Genomic DNA, 19,455 nt, shown 5'->3' on the forward strand with positions numbered 1-19,455 from the left:
TTAAAACTTCTATATTTTGATTGATTATTATGTTATAAAGAGGTGTGTTTTGAGATAAACCCAATTTCACTGACCTTACCAGCTGTGGCAAGCTTGATGTACCGGATATACTTGTAACACCTTGTATACAAGTGGTACACCCATTAATTCATGAAATGCCAGCATGTGGAACATATTTTGATTCAGGGACCTCCAGCTGCTTGTGTGTTGTCAGTAGGCGGAGCATAAGATTGAAAAAAATTTCATTTCTAGAAAGCGCTATAGTCAGTGAATGTGTAAGGTGTGATTTTAGCTCATATATAAACCTTACAAGTCCAGAAAAGTGGAACAACAGTGTAACCGTGACCAGGCTCCTTTTTGCCCATGCAAAATGAAATGGGAGACCACACGTGGATTAAGATACAAAAAATAGTGATTTATTACAGTAAATATATGAGATGAAAAATGAGAAATAAGCAATAATCAGTATAAATGATATGGTATGAAATAAAAGTGTGGCGTAATCAGTTATATGGCAAAAAGGCAAACAAAAAGAAAAACAATGTGATACAGTAGCAGAATAGCAGCCATGAAAGTCCCTCACACTGCCCAGGCTGCAATCAATTGATTACAGACACCTGCCCGGTAGCTCCTCCCTGAGAGACACAGACACAAACAGAGTAAAGATTAAACATGTCCCTATTCAAACTCTGGAAGACAAATGTAGTATTAATGTTATCTTTATTCAATTTGACAGGTTACATAAGTTACAGCTATTAAAAAAATAACACTTTTCACATAATTATTATTACCTGCACTCCTCTTCATTTTCACTGGTGTCTGGACTGCTGAAGTCACTTTCATTCTCCTCTTCCAGCTCTATAGCAGAGCCCTGAGGGCCCAAAACAGCCTTGTATTGGAGATGCACCTCGGTCAACATATCCGAAACTTCAGATAGACGCTTTCTGCAGAGACAGGAAAGGCCCTTGTTTCGCTTGTCTGTAAGTGAAGAGTGAAAAAAACTCCAAATTACCATGACATACATTAACATTTATTCATTTAGCAGATGCTTTTATTCAAAGCGACTTACAAAGGAGACAATAGAAGCAGTTAAACCCACAGTAGGACAACAATATGCAAGTACCATGATCTTTCTCAGTTTGATCTAACGCAGTACAGAATTTTAATTTTTTTTGAAGAGAACAGACATGTTAATATACTAAATCAAGTGCTTTTGAAAGAGATGAGTCTCCAGGTGTTTTTTGAAAGTGACTATTGACTCTGCAGCTCTGGTTGAAATAGGCAGAGATCATTCAACCAGCAGGGAACAGTCATGGTAAAGGTCCGAGAAAGTGCCTCTTTGAGATGGCACCACAAGACGTTCTTCACTTGCAGAGTGCAAGTTTATGGATGGCACATACTAGGGCTGGATGACATATCGATATAAAAATCTGTATTTTTAATATTTTTAAATGCGATACAGAATTAGACAATATCGCATATATCTCAATATAGTTCAAATTTGCGCTGTGATCCTTGCCCCAAGCAAGTGGCTGACTGCTTTTGTAGAAATATGTGTAGCCTATATCGTGTGTCTCTACAGCCTAGTGAACAACGCGGCAAATACTCACATCAAATGTTAAAGTAGAGGAATGGGACACTGCAGTTCAGCGAGTTTACAAAAGGTCATCATTTACACGTGCTTTAAAGCCTTCATTACCGGTTAAACGTTCCAACATGAGCTTTGCTGAGCGCGAACACTAGCGCCTGATACTCGAATTAAAAGTTATCTAGTTATCTTTTGAGTTTTATTCTGTTAATACTCTCAAATACACACAAGGTTGACATCGAGAAAGTTGGCTATGTCTAAACTGAAAGCAAACCGAGAAACATGAGAGAAATCTGCTTATCAAATGCGTGTATATTAGACACGTCGTGTGCAGCTCTTACAGAGACAGCTGTAATATTAAACAGGATGCAGCCACTTGTCCTTAAAGGGATAGTTCACCTAAAAATAAAAATTGTCATTATTTACTCGCTGTAATTTTGTTCTAAACCTGTATTAATTTATTTATTGCACTGAACACAAAAGAAGATATTTTGAAGAATGTTGGTAACCAGACAGTTGTTGGTCCCCAATGACTTCAATAGGAAAAAATATACTATGGATTTGGTTACCCAGACTCTTCCAAATAACTTTCAACAGAAGAAAAGAAACTTATTCAGGTTTAAAACAACTTGAGAGAGTAAATGATGACAATTAACATTTTAGAGAGAACTATCCATTTAATGTTGATAAAAACAGAGGAAATCACTCACTGCTCTTGACTGAGAACTTTAATAGTAGCTTTAATAAGAATCAATGTATAATTTATACAGTTATGTCTATATTTGGCTTTGACTTTTGACTGAACATTTGCTCTCACTTTGCGGATAACTCAACAAAATTAGATGGTCAGTGTAATGTTTTTCAACTGATTTCTAATAAGATATGTCTCTTTTTATGTAAAGTTAAAGTATGGTGTCCTTATCACCATAACTTTCTTGTTTGATTGATATGGTTAGAAAGATGAAACTTGCCTTCCTCTGAAGTCTTTCTTTTAAGAGTAGCCTGCAACTTCTGCAACCATGAGCAGTGCTGGGCCATCTCTTGAACAAGTATTGTCCTTTCCTCCTCTAGTCTCATTTTCAGCATGGATTTGTTGAAAATGTTCAACTTGTCTTCGATTTGTGCTACAAAAGAAGTAAAGAAAATGTATAAATACAAATTTTGACTTGAATCTTTACAAAACAAATCAGATGTCTCCGGAAACTCCGCTTACCGCTGCCATGAACCTCCCACGGCCATGTTGGGGATGGGTTGTCTCCGGATAGTGACTGCTCCACTTCATTGACATCAATAGCCATGGCAGGCTCATGACTGTTGTATGTCTCGATGTCTTTATATAGCAATCTCTTGCTCTCAGCAATTTTCCTCCGCAGGCGGTGACGGAACTTGCCGCTATCTGTAAAGACATGAAGCAGAAGGTAAAAATAGTGACAAAAAATACAGTGAGCAATTATCTATAGACAATGCAATAATACCATTTTGCCGGTATAGAGCTTGCTTCCGCTGCCTCATGTTAAGATATTGTCCCTCAATGGACTTCTCTAGGGAAGTACCTGTTGTTTCTGGAAACGCAACACAAAAACACAATAGTGTAAAGAAGGACGAGTTGGGAGGGGGTGGGTGCCAAAAAAAGGCTTACAGAGAAAGTGGCATGAAGTATAGTAAGCAGTAGGCAGCTTAAATATCATGATCTAAATGATCCCCACCAATGAGGAAGCACAAAATGAAACATGTTATTGGTTCAAACTTACCACCAGCTGCCCATTCCCGCACATCAGAAACCCACACTGCTTCATCGGTGCAAGCCAAGCTTTCTTTAAGCTCCGCTAGACTTGCAGTCTCCTCCTGAAGCCTCTGGCAAGTCTAATGCAACAGTTAAACAATACAGTTACACAAAGCTACACAATAAACACAAATTGAATCCATTTACACAGAACACACCTTCACATATCTTGCAGACAATGCCCGATGTAGTGTAATGAATTTCTTGTAGTTCCAGGCCATAGCCTGGATTGTCAGCATGTCCACACGTGCTGTTGAGAGTAAATGTTGAGTAAAAATCATGCAATAAGCAATAAAAAAATGACATTAGAAGAGTAATACTACAATTACCTCCTTTCGACATGTATTTAGTTGTTAAGGCACAGCGGGAGAGGTAGCTGTTCACTTGTTCAACTTCCTCCCCCGCTGTTGACCCTGCTCCGTCTTGATTCTTGCCACTCCATGTAATCTAGAAGAAGACATGTAAGGGGTAATGTAATGTCCGCCGGTCATTATCGGGTAAAAAGTTAAACATATGATAAAGTTAAACATAATAAACACTAAACATACCTCACACTTAGTCGAATGTGCTGTAGCGTGCATGACGCTTAAGAAAGGCCTGGTTGAAGTTAACCCCTGGAGATCAGGAAGGATGTTCGCTGATTTGCGTAAATATGGCCAGTATTTACACATTACATCCATGGCAATGAACCTTGGCTTTGAACACATCAATTCCTTGTGTAGATACATGGGGTAGGCAAAGATTTCACCTAGGGATATACAAATTGTATTAGAAATGCAAATATCTTATTATTGTACATTCTAAAGAGAGCATCATAATAGCAAACTAAGCAGTGGTATAAGCTGAACTAATAGTGATAATTGAGATGATTCTCCATATGATTATGTTATTTAGCTTTTGTACAAAGCAACATACAAATAACAACAGTACAAATTTACATTTAACAGCAAACAATTTATTATAATCTCACCTCTGAACATGTTAAGTGCTTTAAGGAGGAAACCATGTCGACACACCGCAACCTCCATACCCTCTTCGTCCAACTTGAAGGTCCTCTTAGAAGTTTCCTTCGCTGCTGTCCACGAGGAGCTCCCACATCTGCCTTGTCCAGGTAGCTGTGATGTAAATGAGACCCACTATAAACATACTGTATTTACTCCTTGTAATTTGAAGCTGAGGGCAGTTTTTTAACCAGTGCAAATACAATCTGGACTGTAAAAACATAGTAATTAAAAAATAATTTGAAACCTGCCTGTTTCACAGCTTTATGCAAGACATCAACAAATGCCGACACAGATGTGTCTTCTGCGATAAATGACCCTTGAAAAAACGAAGAGTCGGAGCTGAGGAAGAAACCAAACAGAACATTTATCCACACTGAATATTGAATATAAAAAATCGAATCAATCTATACTGGAAGAAAAAATACACCTTCCGTTTCTGAGAAACCGGTATAGCTTCCTGTTGCCATCCACCGAGATTGCCAGCATGTCTGGGGTGCAAGCAGGGCAGGTGAAAGGTGCACCACAGGACATGTTGTCTTCCTCAAAAGCACAATATGAAAACTCGAGGAAGCTGCGCTGCAGCGTGTCCCCGCAAACTGGTCCTGACTGAAAGATGCATTATATTAAATATTACTTTTGAGACGTCTACATATGGTAAAGAAATCTATCATGTTGAACACTTACCCGCCCACCACACTTTGTACGGTGCTCCAGCAGCTTTGCCAAGGCTTGTCTGGACAGTGCTGGAGCGATGACTTTTAGTTCCCTTACACTGCTGAAAAGGTTGAGGGAATACAAAGTGGAAGAGCTGGTAGAAGCTGGCCAGTATCCACTGTTTATGAGGTCCATGAACTCTGGAGCCCACTGCTGCTGGCATGCTTGGCATGCAAACAATGGCTGGTGCATGTCATAACGCCCTTGGGTAATAAGAAAACAAACCCATGAATACCTGAGCTTTTAGAAACAATCAGCTGGAACACTTTAAGACACTTGGCCTACATCTTGAGTAGAATCACACCAGCATAGTTCAGATTAGTCTTTTTTTTATTGGTTCATCATAATGACAAGATGTATTCTATAATTTTGAGTAGTGTTATTTTCATTGCAAAGCAAAGCCAAAAAAGGGGGAAACAGCTGAATATTGAAAAAAGATCAGAATTTAGAAATATTACCATTAATGGAAATTAAAATGACCGCTTTTCCAGGTGACACAGTTATGCTGGGGACTTCACAGGGACATTTTTGAGTCACTCTCACTGTTGGCAAAATACAAGCTAGCAAAGGAAAGATACACAGAAAATTAGCCTACTAGATTTAGTAGACAAGAATACACAAGAGTTTTGCAATTACCTACCCTGGTTGTGCGAGCTGTATCCTCCCTCCCCTCTTACAAAATATGTGGATGGGGGAATAGCTTTAAAAAAGCCCTCAATGACTGACTCCCTATCGTGGAGTGGCCATCTCCTGTGATTCTTTGTATCGCAGGTTTCACAGAACCACTGGTCTGGCAGACACTCTCTGCATCTAGGAATAAAATCAATGAACCAATTTAGTCATTGAACCAACAACTCTTTGAAACAGCCCTGACTCAACCATAAACATGCAGTTTATCTGAAACATGAAGACATCAATTAGTGATGCATTCTAAAAACCTACAAAGTATGAAAGAACATTAATGAGATCTCACCTAACAACCGCAGGCTTGCTGCAATGGCTACAAAATGGTTGGCCAACATCCTGAGTTTGGATGAGGCATTTAAGGTGGAATGGCCTTGCCTCCTTCCATCTTTGTGAGGCTTGCTGCTGCCTGAAAGCCCATGATGATGATGCCCTCGGGATTTCAGGGGAGTCAGACATGGCAGAGAGGCTCTCCATGTTTTTTTCTGTGAAGACAAATAATAATTTAACTGACAAAGGGCCATTTCTGTTCAGACCCATGATTTCATAATAATGGGTACATATATTGGCAATGCTTTCAGTAACAGATTTCATAACTTTTTCAAATCAAATTTCCCACAGGGCCAAATTCAGCATACTTTGAAACATGTATCAGGGTAAATTGTATCAACCTGAAAATTGAGACGGAATTTCATTGGGACAAAATTTAAGTTAGTAAATGTGTGTTTGAAACTACCAAAAAAAGTGGTTCAATAATAGGACTCAGGCCATTGTGGACATAATTTGTGGCTTTGATGATTCATAAGCACTTGATATGGGTTAAAATTGACCGGTCGCTAAGCCACGCCTGACACCATCACCAGCCAATTTGTGGCTTAGCAGCCCTTAACTAGGCAAGGGAGGTCTGGCAAGCTTTCGAGTTTTAACATTTTATGCCAGGATTTTACATTAATGGCAATTAGGGCTGCAAGATATATCAAATTTATCGAAATATCGCAACGGCTTGCAATAACTGGGGTCATGAATTAAAGACAAAGAGAAAATCACTCACTGCTCTTGGCTAATTAACTTTTGTAACTTTAATAAAAATGAGTGTATATTTCATTCATACAGTGAAAACTAAGCAGTGTTTTGTTTTTACATTTGATTATTCAGTTTCCGTTGTTTAATAACCCTAATGTGCGATGACCTGAACCCCTAAACTGATCTTACACTGATGTAAAAATAACACATATACTACTGTAAAACACTGCAACAGGAACAATTAAATATATTTAAAAAATAATTTAAGTTTATTGTACACATTAAGCATTATCGTATTGCATATCACATTATTTAATGAGTTATTGCATATCGCACTTTTCTTCAATATCGTGCAGCCCTAAATCTAGTCTCCAATGATACAGGTGTTCCAGGATTTGTGTGAACCTTGGTTTCGGATCTGCCTCAGAAAATTACATAATAATTCAAATATATTTGACCATATTTTACCAAATTCCACTTGAGGATCAAGACTGGCTGCAGGAAGATCTTCAGTGAGATAGTTCCCAATCTGGTTGTGTGTAACTACAACAGCACAGAGAAAAAAACAAGTTAGATCTTGACAATGATATATAACCAATTACTATTATTATTACCGGTAGATGAGGCTTTGGGCCTTCCTCCACGCCTCCCCCTTGGCTTGCCAAGCCCTCCACGCCTCCCCCTTGGCTTGCCACGCCCTAAACACACCCTTTTTGGGATTGGAGGAGGGGCAACTTGCCTCTGCTCCTCGGATTCTTTCTGGGGGTTGAAGTGAAAGTCATGATTAGATCAAGATTATGATCTGTTAATTTATTTTAACAAAAGATGCAAAATGTAAAACCCTCTTATCATAAACTTTTTACATTTTGAGGAAAAAAAATGTCAACAAAGAATCCTTGATCAGTGCATTCAGTTTGGCTTTCATAAATATGTTTGACAATTGAGAGCAGCTAGATGCAATCACAGACTGAATGAGTTTGAGGTACCTAGGCTTATATAATTAGCCTTATATAATACTGTTTAATGCTAAGCTACAGAGTGATTATTATAGGCTAAATAGTTCTTAAACCATTAAGGTACAATGGATAGTTGTTTTTTGTACGTGGCAATACATAGAATAGGACCCAACTCTATTTCATTGCATCCGAAAATTCAACACCTAAAAAACACCGGTTACACCTTATTTTAAGTGTCATTTGTTGCAATGTAATTAAACATTTAAGTACTGAGTAATATTAAGTAACTACATGTACTTACTTTAGGAATAGGTTAGGATTTGGTTGAGGGTTAGTTATATGTAATTATGCATACCTAACTGTTATTACTATAGTAAGTACATGTAACATATCGTAACAAGGGTACTGTAAAATCAAGTGTTACCAAAACACCTACCCTGGCTTCAGTCAGGGCATGTTCTAAGCTCATTTCAAGAGCCATCCGTCTCCCCTCCATGTAATTGTCATCTTGACAATTGGTGACACGTGTAGTGGTCATCATAGAATTGAGGGGCAGACAGAAAAAGAAGGACAGACACTGAGATGGACAGAGATAAGAGACACAGACAGAAATGAGAGACAGACCGAAACACAAACAGTGCACAAATACAAAGAGGTTGGCGCTTAAAAGGGCCTTTGGTTGTGGTGGTAACTTAATCACAGCAGGTGGGTAATGGGTAAGTTAACGTTGGAAGAATCTAAAAAAAAACAAAAAAACTCGTTTAGAGGGAAGGATTTTATATGGGACAAAGACAATGAAACTTATCGAAACTTATCAATGATTCTTATCGTCATAAGAAACTACTTAACAATGGATAAAATATAACATTTTCATGGTGCAGCTAAACTTAACTTTGAGCACTGAAGTGCTCAATTAAAAAATCTAAAATGGACGCAGTCTGGACTATGGAGGACAACTTTCAATCCTCTGAAAACAGTAGAAATAATAAAAATGTTATATTCCCCTAGGATTGTAGGCTACCTTATATGATCATATGCAACAAAAATTAACTTGAATTCAATTAGCTGCTAGATAAGTTTGCTAGCCTGCAAAAAAATCGATCTTTTGGTGCAGAAAGCTATATCTTTTTTTATAAGTCTTCTATCATTTATCGTCATAAGAATGAAATGGATAGCTTACAAAAGTTTCTAAACACAACTTTTTGTCCTAATTAAACAGTTTTTGATGTGTAAATGTAAGAATAGTAGCAGCTATCCAAGTTAACTCTTGTACTTACCAAGTGGAAAATCGCAATGGACCCTGGGATCGCCCCGTACGTCAGCGTTATTAATTTACAGGATTTTATATATATATATATATATATATATATATATATATATATATATATATATATATATATATATATATATATATATATATATATATTAAAATCAACAAACCTCCGATAAAAATACTATCCAGCATGCTCTAGATAAAGCAGTCAGTGTTGCTATGACAAGAAAACGCTTAAACTGCTTACTTGCTCGGACCTTGAAGCGTTGTTAAACTCACCTTTTAATGCCGTTGTACCTGCAGTTGAGCGTTGTGTTGGTCAAACTCACCTCTGATTGCCGGTTTACCTGCAGTTGCGTGTTGTTAAACTCACCGCTGAATGCGGTTGCACTACATATGCGTTGTTAAACTCACCGCTGATGAACGCGCTAAAACTTGGCGCAGAGCCGGGCACTTTGATATCATTGCGAGGGTTTTTTAAACATCAAAAACCAGTAGTGCCATATAAAAATGATCTGGGGGCAGCCATTTGACTCCCCTTGGCATCATTTTTTGAGTTTTTGGGTCAAATTTCAACGCTGCAGGACACGGTTCCACTGGGAGAAAGATTCGTGCTATTGCACGAAATATGCATCCAATTGAAATGCATTGGTTAAAAAAATCGTGCTGCCGTTACGAAAATAATGAAATTAACGTGTCCCCCAAGATTCGTGGTATTGCACGAAATATGCATCCAATTGAAATGCATTGGTTAAAAAAATCGTGCTGCCGTTACGAAAATAATGAAATTAACGTGTCCCTGCCACGAAAAAATAGATTAAATTACGTGACCACATCACGAATTGCCGTGAGACTGGGTTGGGAATACCCACGCGTTTCACTATAACCACACTTATAATCATTTAGATTGAAATATTCAAATTAAACAATGGAACATCACAATATAATTTTTTCACCAGAAATTATATATTAATCATTCACCTCTATATTAATCGTTTTTCCTTTTACACAGGCGCGTCTCACAGGCACGCTTGGCCAACAATGGCGTCGGTGAACAAGGAATACCCACGCGGTTCACTATAACCCCGGAGTAAAATGTGACTCAACAATATTCAATCAGCTTCTCCATACAGTGCATGGTATGAAATGAATCAATTGAACTCATTTCTACTTTTCAGAAGGTTTTCTTTTAACTATATTCCTTTAACTTCGATCGCAAAGATCAGCTCACGTCTTTTCTCCTCTATCATGCTCAGCTCTCTCTCCTCGTTACGCAGGCGCGTGATGACGGAGCGCTCTGATTGGTCTTCTTCTTCTTCTACTTCTTCTTCTTCTTCTTCTTCTTCGGGCTTATTGGCGGTTCGCATTCTTAAAGGACAAGTTCGGTATTTTACACTTAAAGCCCTGTTTACAGATCGTATCTGATGAAATAGAACGGTTAAGATTAAAATTTGGACACATGCTGCTGTCCCGAGAGTTTTAGGTTTATTTCGCTTCCCCCCTATATAGGCTATCTATAGTTTCCTTTGCCATAGACTGTTTTGCTAATTTATCTGCTGCTTCATTTCCAGACACTCCAGTATGTGCTGGAACCCATAAAAACTGAACTATCTTATTTTTTTGTTGCATCATTTACGTTTTTTATGCATTTGGCAGACGCTTTTATCCAAAGCGACTTACATTGCATTTTAAGGAACACATTTACTTTCTTATCAGTTCTTGCTTTCCTTGGGAATCGAACCCATGACCTTGGCGTTGCAAGCACCAGCACTCTACCGTTTGCACTACAGGAAAGCGCATCATGAACAATATCTGTAATATTTCCAAAACGATATCCTGTCTAGTATCTGACTTTTGAGCTTCCAGGCACATCAAGGCTGAACTTGAATCTGAGCATATTAAAGTTTTACTTAGCCCCATTTCATTTCTTTTATTAATTGCTACCATAATTGCTAGTAACTCTCCTGTAAACACAGATACATGATCTGATACTCTTTCCCCTCTTGCCACTTTCAATCTGGGAATTATATACGCTACCCCCACCTGTCCCTTCTGTGGATCCAGATGCATCTGTGAAAACCTGTATATATTGTTCATACTTAATACCAATATATTCTTTTGTCATCTCTGCATCCAACATCCTCTGATCTTTATCTTGTCTTGACTCCAATAAGAATAGATCTACATTTGGTTGAGGTAAAATCCATAATGGTGTTGTTGTTGGTAATATTACTGCTGGAATAACTCTATACTCATTTAATTTCATATCCTGAACTAAATCCTTAATAATCCAACCAAAACGGTTAACTTTCCCTTTCCCATATTCCCAACATGCTTCAAGTATACCTTTTGTTGGATGACTATCCTTCTGCCCTTTTAGGTTTACCCAGTATGCCAGTATCAATTGCTTCCTTCTTAAGTGAATTGGCATCTCCCCCACCTGTAAAGCTGAAACAGGAGAGGAAGGATGAGCTCCACAACATATTCTCAAAGCTCGTGATTTAATTCGTTCTAATTTTCCTAACTGTGACTTAGCTGCTGTTCCATATGCGATACAACCATAATCTAATACTGCTCTTATCATTGTCGAATAAATTGTTTTTAATGCAACTCTATCAGCTCCCCATTCTCGTCCTGAAATACACCTCATTACATTTAAAATCTTCTTACATGTATCCTCTATCTTATTTATGTGTACATTCCATGTAACCTTTGTATCAAACCACATACCTAAAAATCTTATCACTTTAACCTGTTCTATCTCTTTGTTGTATAAATTAATCTTTAAATCAATACTTGACCTTTTATTTGTAAAAAATATATATTTGGTTTTCTCCACAGAGAATTTAAAACCCCATTTGTAAGACCATTCCTCAACATTTTTTAAAACTGCTTGCATTTTATTAACAATATACTCTACATTCCTACCTCTAAGCCACAGAGCTCCATCATCCGCGAACAGTGATTTATTTACATTCTTATCTATTGTTGCAAATACATCATTAATCATAATAATAAACAAAAAAAGGACTTATAACACTACCCTGAGGAGTTCCATTCTCAATTATTCCTTTCCTTGATATATATTCTCCAATCTTTACTTTAATATTTCTTTCAATTAAAAACTCTTTAATCCAATTATATAATTTTCCTTCTATTCCAATTTGATCTAACTTTATCAATAAACCCTCCTTCCATAACATATCATAAGCTTTTTCTACATCAAAGCAAACTGCTATTAGAGTTTCTTTATTTATCAATGCTTTCCTTATATCTGATTCCAATTTAATAATTGAGTCCATACTTTTTCCATGTCTAAAACCATTTTGATATGGGGAAAAAAATTTATTCTTCTCCATATGATACATTAAACAATCTGTAATAATTTTTTCCATAACTTTAGATGTGATGTTAATGCTATCGGTCTGCAGTTTAAAGGCAGAGCCGATCCTGACCTCCCTGGGGCCCTAAGCAAAATTCTGTTTAGGGGCCCTCATAGGGTTAGATACACCTATCTACCTACCCGTATACGGTACCTGACCCGTGAGCCATGAACCATTTGCCTCCAACTACAATCCCTTTAGTTCTAGTGAAAATGTAATTCCTGATATCAGAAGACATTGTTACTAGTAAAAAGTTCATTCTTAATATCAAGAATTCACATTTTAAATATTACAAATTTAATTATTGATATCAAAAATGCATATCCTGTGATTGAATAAAAGCTAAAATGGCGCCATAGCATGTCACTGTGTTTTAAATGATAAAAGTAATTCTTGATACTTGATGGTTATTATTTTTACTGAGGGATGTGCATCCATATTGAGCAGAATCTCCAGCCAATCAACATTTTAAATTCAATGGAGCCTATCAATAGTCAATGTCAATACATTGCTTTCCATATTGCATTAGTGCAGAGTTGTAACTAAACCTTGACTGAACGACTAGATAATCATCATCTTGTTTTAAAACTATAATGAGGACTGAGGAGTGCCATCACGCCCATATTGTACTGGTCCCGACTCACAACAGATGTTTCTGCTGGAAAGTGCGCGTTTCATTTCCTGCACGCGCATATGAACGCATGTTAACGCGCGACGCGGTTATCTTTACCGAGCTGCAGTTTATAAACAAACACCGTTGTCCTTTGTCGTTTATTAAACATAATAAATCAACTCACATCAACTTAACTTTAGCCTACTGTTCTTTGCTGACATCAAACTTTGAGAGGAGAGCACACAAGTCTACCTGATAACTGTTGCCGCAATTAACTCTCATGGTGTTTTTTTCTCTCTCTTTTCGTGACCAGGGGCCTGTTTCAGAAAGGAGGTTAAGTGAAAACTCTGAGTATGTTAACCCTAAAATGAGGGAAACTCTGAGTTTTCTGTTTCAGAATGGGAGGTATGTTAAACCTGAGAAAGCAGAGTAAGTCAAGCCTGTTTCAGAAAGAGAGGTAACTTATACTCCGAGTCAGTTACCATGGTAACTTACTCTGTGAACCTAACCTGGTCGGGAGCAGGTTTTCTTCAGTAAACCCAGAGTTTCTTTCGGTCTCCTCCCCTTTTTAAAGTGGAAGTGGTGTTTAAACACCTCATTCATTCTTTCAGTACATTTTTATTAATAAAATTAATCTTTTATTAATAATAAAAAAAAATATATATATATATATTTTTTTTTTTTTTTTTTTTTAAATAAGATGAAGTCTATATAACTCCTTTACTGGCAACTGAAAACACAGATTAGAGTTACATAATGTAGTTCTAAACAAATTCTACAGAATTAAACTGTGGCATTTACTGGAAATCACTGAACTGTGTTCATCTGTGCACCAGAAGTTGATGGACCGTCCTCCTGCTGATCTTCCACACTCTGCGGGCACGGGGAGAGATAAGAATACCCGTTTATACTTAGATTTAAACTTAGATTCTATAGGCTACTCCACATAAAAATGTGAAAAAAATCTGAATGTGTAGATTGTTTGATGTGTAGACACATAATATTAACATTACCTCTGTAGGCCTCTCTGTGGCAGCAGAAACTAGTTATCCCCATGTGATGAGCATTTGGTTGAGTACACTTTATAACACTATTTGTCATAATTTCTGGTGTATTGAGTTGGCGACTTACAACTGCCTGGGGTTCTGTTGGGACAGGAGGCTCCAAAAGACAGATATTACCATCAGAATCTATTGGGACCAACAAAAATCCTAACCCAAAGTAAAATAAATGGAAATCTCAAAAATAGCCTATATAAAAAATAACACATATGTAAACCTCTGACATTTTATGAAGGCCCTTGGATCTTTGGGACTGGCTCTGAAGTCCGTCCAGGAATTCCCTCAGCCAAAAATGCTGCTGCACTGCTAGACACTGGATGCTTTAGTTATTTAATATGTCAAATGTTTGTAAAGTCAGGTAGCCTACACCCATACTATGCTCAAGCCTTACTTGACTGAATTATGTTTTTATATTAAAATTTCAGCTGCTGCCATGTTCTTTTAATGCCTGCAGGATTGCACCTACATGAAAATTAAAATTAGGTTGAATAACATACTGTTCTTCCAGTTTCACCTCTGATATTATAACAGTTGGGCAAGTTACTTGTATTACTAACTACAAATGACATCTTCAACAGTGTAATTAGATTAATGTAATAATGACTATCTTTAGAAATTATTGGTCTACTTATTACTAATTACTAAATCCCATGTCAACCTTAAACACTTGAACAATACAAGGAGAGACAAACAGCACTTTTAATGCTTTCAAATAAACAATTGCATGAATTATTCTTGAATTGACCAAAGTGTGTAGAGGGAGAAGGTTACATTAAAAATATAACTTTTAAAAATGTATGTTAAATAGCCTATACAGAATTGTTCTATAGTCTAATACAATTACATCAGATTAAACTTTAAATTACAGAAGAATTAAGAGTAATCCATTTAATTAAATTACAGTATTTAGATTACTTGATAATTAATTACACCCATCACTGTATAACAGTAATTAAAATGTGAAGAAATATGAAGACCTCTTTTTGTCTGGCGCTGTTGCCATGGTGACTCGTAATATCTGTGCTCCATTGATAATGGCTTTTTATAGTTGTGGTGCACGCGCTTAACTCAGAGTCAGTCAACTCAGAGTTGATTGAACTAACTCATTTCAGCTGTTCTGTAACCGAAAACTCAGAGTTTTCCATCTCAGGGTAAGTCAACTCAGAGTTCAAGTTTTAACTCAGAGTTGGTTGAACCTCCTTATTGAAACAGGCCCCAGAAGATATAGATCCGCTTTATTTTCTCATCGATATTGTAAACATTGATTGACACGCTTTGACACGAGGGGGAGGCGGGGCCTTGAGTCATTTGCGGGGCCCTACGCACCTTGCGTAGTGTGCGTATAGGGCTGATCGGCTCTGTTTAAAGGGATACTTGGATCTTTACCTGGTTTTTTAATGGGAATTATTACTGCTTCTTTCCATCTCTTAAAATCCCTTCTTCCCATACCCTGTTATAAAACTCTAGAATAATTTTAAGAGATTCCTCACTTAACTTTTTTAACATTACATAACTAATTCCGTCCTGTCCAGGAGTTGAAGCTTTAGTGTTTTTTTAATGCCCTCTTTAATTCTGAATATGAAAAAGGCACATTTGGAAAACTATTTGTTACTCTCTTTTTTTCTAAAATAAATGGATGCTCTTTTAACAACTTCTCCCTCATTTCCTTACACTCCTTCATCAAATTATCCGAACTATTTATTTTTGAGAATTCTTTTCTAAACATTTCTGCTTTTTCCTCATCACTTATTGCTATTTCTTCCCCAATACATAACACAGGATACTCATATTCTCTTCGAATGCCACTCATCTTTTTAATCATACTCCACACTTCCTCAATTGGATTATTTTTCCCAATTTCTTCACAATATGATCTCCAATACTCTTTCTTCACTTCCCTTACTGTTCTTCTAGTTTCTGCTTGAGCCTTTTTATATATTATCATGTTTTCCCAATTGTGAGTTTTCCTTAGAATTTTAAATGCTTTCCTTTTCCTTTTAACTGCTATTGCACAGTCCTCATTCCACCATGGGACTATTTTCCCCACCCTCTTTCCATTGCTTTTCGGAATGCATTCTCTAGCAGCATTCTGTATCACTGATATTAATTCTGTATATATTCTTTCAATTATTCTTTCATTCATCTTGATCATTTTCAATCCTTCCTCACATATTCTTTTGAATTTTTCCCAATCTGCTTTCTCATACTTCCACTTTCCTGTATTTCCTTTCTTTATCTTCCCTATCTCATTATTTACAATTGAACTTAATATTAGGAAATGATCACTACCCGCTGTACAATTTAATACCTCCCAATTTATTATTCCCCCTAATTCATTAGGAACAATTGTTAGATCTATTGCGGATTCCCTCCGTGAATTTACATCCATACGTGTTTCTGTTCCATCATTTATACAAACCAAATTTTCCTTTTCCATCAACTCTTCAATGACCATACCATTTGTATCTGTCGATAAACCTCCCCATAAAGTATTATGGGCATTAAAATCCCCGCACCATATTACTCTACTTCCTCTTAATCCTTTTATTGCTTCCATACTTTCTTGTGTCAATCTTTTACACGGATTATAAAAGTTTATTATAACATAACTTTTATTTCCAAACCATATTTCTACTATTCCATCGTTTCCCCTTTTTCCAATATAAGGCATTCCCTCTTTTACAAAATTGACACATCCTCCTCCTTTTCCTTCTACCCGATCTCTTCTCACACTTATGTATCCTTTTAAAACAAATTCTAGTCTAGGATTCAACCATGATTCTTGAATACATATTACATCTGGCTTATCCTTCATTTGGTTTATATATCCTTTAAATTCTTGACCATTAGCACAAAGGCTCCTGGCATTCCATTGTAAAATAGTTAACATACTAGCCAACCCCTAACTCCTGACTTGACTGAGATTCTGTATTAAGGTTTTTCATTATATCTTCACATTTCAATCCCTTAATATCTGCCGCCTTTACTATTATTTGTAACTTTTCTGTTCTCCTTTCTGTTTGTGCTGTACAATTAATTACCTCCACCATGAATAGCACAAAATTTATCTTACTTACTATCATTACATCTTCTGGTACTCTACCTTCATCAATTCTTCCTGTACCTTCATTTCTTTTTCCATACTCCATTCTCTCAGTCTCACTTTGCCTATTTCTATCATTTACTACTTTCACAGCTTCAGTTCGATTATTTTTTGACTTTTCCTGTTGTACTTCCACAGCCTTTTTCCTCACCTCACAACCTCCATATATGCCGCATTGTGACTATCCACAGTTGCAACACTTCAATCCTACTCCTTCTCCACACTTCCCAAATTTGTGCTCCCCTCCACAACGCGCACACCTCATTTTAGACTTACACACTGACGCAGTATGTCCATATCGCTGACAATTATAACACCTCAAAGAAGGGGCTATATACTTCCTAATCGGATAACTAATATGACCCATCTTAATCCGATCTGGCACTTCTTTTCCTTCCAATTTTAGACGTACTGACAAACTATCCATTCTTCTACCTTCTCTGTTCATTTGTAATCGGACTGCATCCATAACCTTTGCCCCCTCTAGATTCTTTTTTAATTCCTCCATAGTAATTCCTAACGGAATTCCATTTATTACTCCATACACCCATGACTCCTGTCCTACAATCTTGTAATTCATTACCATCTGTTTCCCAACTGGCTTTATTTTTATGGCTTTATTTTTTTGCTCTTCATTCCTACATGCTATCAAAAAAGCTCCATCTTGTAGCACTTTTGCGAAAGCTATCTCTCCTACCAGCTTTTTCAATTCATATGTCAACGTCAATGGATTAACTCCTGAAACTCCTACCTCTCCTTTAAACTTCAATATTATCCTAAATTCACTCTTGCTATTACTTCGTTCCTCTCCATCTTCCTCACTAGCTATTGAACTGCTTTCTGATCTTTCCTCCTTACCTTTTTTCCTCTTTTTATTAACCTTCTTTTCTGTTCTGACATTTGTCCATCCTACCTCCATATCATCCTCCTCTTCACCTGTATCTTCCATTCTTAGAGTCTCTGATCCATCCCCAGTTCGATTTCCCGGATCCCTCTTGTTCATATTTTTGGACTTATTTGAATTGGCCGCCATGCACCGCCACTCCGAATATCAACCGACCGCGTCACTTCCCGTCACCTCGCCACAACAAAATAATCTTGCAATTTTTAACAGATTCAAGAAAAGTACAAGCTGCCTCTTCAGAATAATTTTGATGGTAAAGATTAAAAGTCAGCACAGAAATGTGCAATTTCTTGAGGGTTATTACTTTCCCATCAATATTTAGAGATTCAATTAATGAGGTTCTTAAACGACTCTTTTGTAATCAGAAAAAAATTGCTGTGTTACATTCTCCTTCCTCTATCCATTTTTGTCTAGATCTTATATAAGCACCCTGTGCTCTATAAGTGTACAGCTCATCTAATTTACATTGCAGTTCAGCATACTCAAGCTTATCAGATTCAGAAAGCAGCTCTGGGGGTTTAGAAGAAAAAGTATTGCAATTTTAGACACCACCTTATTTTCTTCTGCTCTTTTAAGTTTGGCTAAGTTACTAGCAAATTTTCCGAAATATTTACCGATTTCAAACTTCAACAGCTCCCACTGGCAACAATATGAATCTAACGGTAATTATGCTCTTTTCCAATATTGCTCAATCAATAATGTAATATTCTTTTTAACATCTTACAGGAGAAGAGAATTGTTCAGTTTCCAATAAGAAAGAGTTGATCTGAAATCAAGGGATGCTGAGAGACTAACCTTAAGAGAGACAGCACTGTGGTCTGTAAGAGGCGTGGCGTGAATGCTGACTGATTTACAACTGTTTGCTAGGTTTTGGGAAATAAGCCAATAATCTATTCGAGACTGCTTAGAGTGGTCCTTGCTGCTCCAGGTATAGAGTCTCAGCTGTGGATATGTTTCTCCCCATATGTCAACAACATTAAATCACATCATAAATTCATCCATAATTGGACTTACAGAAGCAGCTCTGGAAGGAAACCTATCTAAATCACTATTTAACCATATTATAATCCCTACCCAAAATAATACCAGCATTGGGGTATTTATTTATCCAGTACTGTAGGCTATATTAGGCTATCGCTAATCATATCAATTAAGGTGGTATTTTCCTTAGAAGGATTATACCCATACACATTTAAAAGAACTGTGGTGGTCTAGCCAAGTAAAACCACAAACAAAAGAAATTACCCTTGGGGTCACTGTCAAGGTGTAGTATTTCACCAGCAAACTTATTTTTCAAAATGGCGACACCGATCGCTGTGTACCGTGAGACATCCAGATATCATTGCCCCACTGGGACCTCCACACA

General features: G+C 37.0%; 1 protein-coding gene across 1 annotated transcript; it reads right to left on the minus strand.

Moving 5' to 3' along the window:
- Window positions 1-420: 420 nt before the first annotated feature.
- Window positions 421-8,968, minus strand: LOC309512815 (uncharacterized protein). The gene is made up of 19 exons (XM_082188544.1): window positions 8,189-8,968; window positions 7,411-7,555; window positions 7,265-7,339; window positions 6,063-6,258; window positions 5,730-5,899; window positions 5,548-5,649; window positions 5,060-5,292; window positions 4,803-4,981; window positions 4,624-4,714; window positions 4,342-4,486; window positions 3,920-4,119; window positions 3,701-3,818; window positions 3,530-3,621; window positions 3,340-3,451; window positions 3,064-3,150; window positions 2,802-2,984; window positions 2,560-2,712; window positions 792-978; window positions 421-635 (listed from the first exon to the last, which is right to left on the minus strand). The coding sequence occupies exons 1-19, from the start codon at window positions 8,291-8,293 to the stop codon at window positions 608-610; spliced, it is 2,601 nt and encodes an 866-aa protein (XP_082044670.1). The 5' UTR covers window positions 8,294-8,968; the 3' UTR covers window positions 421-607.
- Between the last annotated feature and the right edge of the window lie 10,487 nt (window positions 8,969-19,455).

Source organism: Leuciscus leuciscus, assembly GCF_965113295.1.
Source record: "Leuciscus leuciscus genome assembly, chromosome: 13".
In the NCBI taxonomy this organism is placed as follows: domain Eukaryota; kingdom Metazoa; phylum Chordata; class Actinopteri; order Cypriniformes; family Leuciscidae; genus Leuciscus; species Leuciscus leuciscus.

Excerpts from the sequence above, each read along its gene's own strand:
- LOC309512815 (XM_082188544.1), bottom strand. The coding sequence starts at position 8,293 with ATGATGACCACTACACGTGTCACCAATTGTCAAGATGACAATTACATG. Across the intron at positions 5,293-5,547 it reads CATTTTAATTTCCATTAATG|GGCGTTATGACATGCACCAG; the intron begins GTAATATTTCTA and ends TTATTACCCAAG. Across the intron at positions 979-2,559 it reads AAGAAAGACTTCAGAGGAAG|ACAAGCGAAACAAGGGCCTT; the intron begins GCAAGTTTCATC and ends CTTCACTTACAG.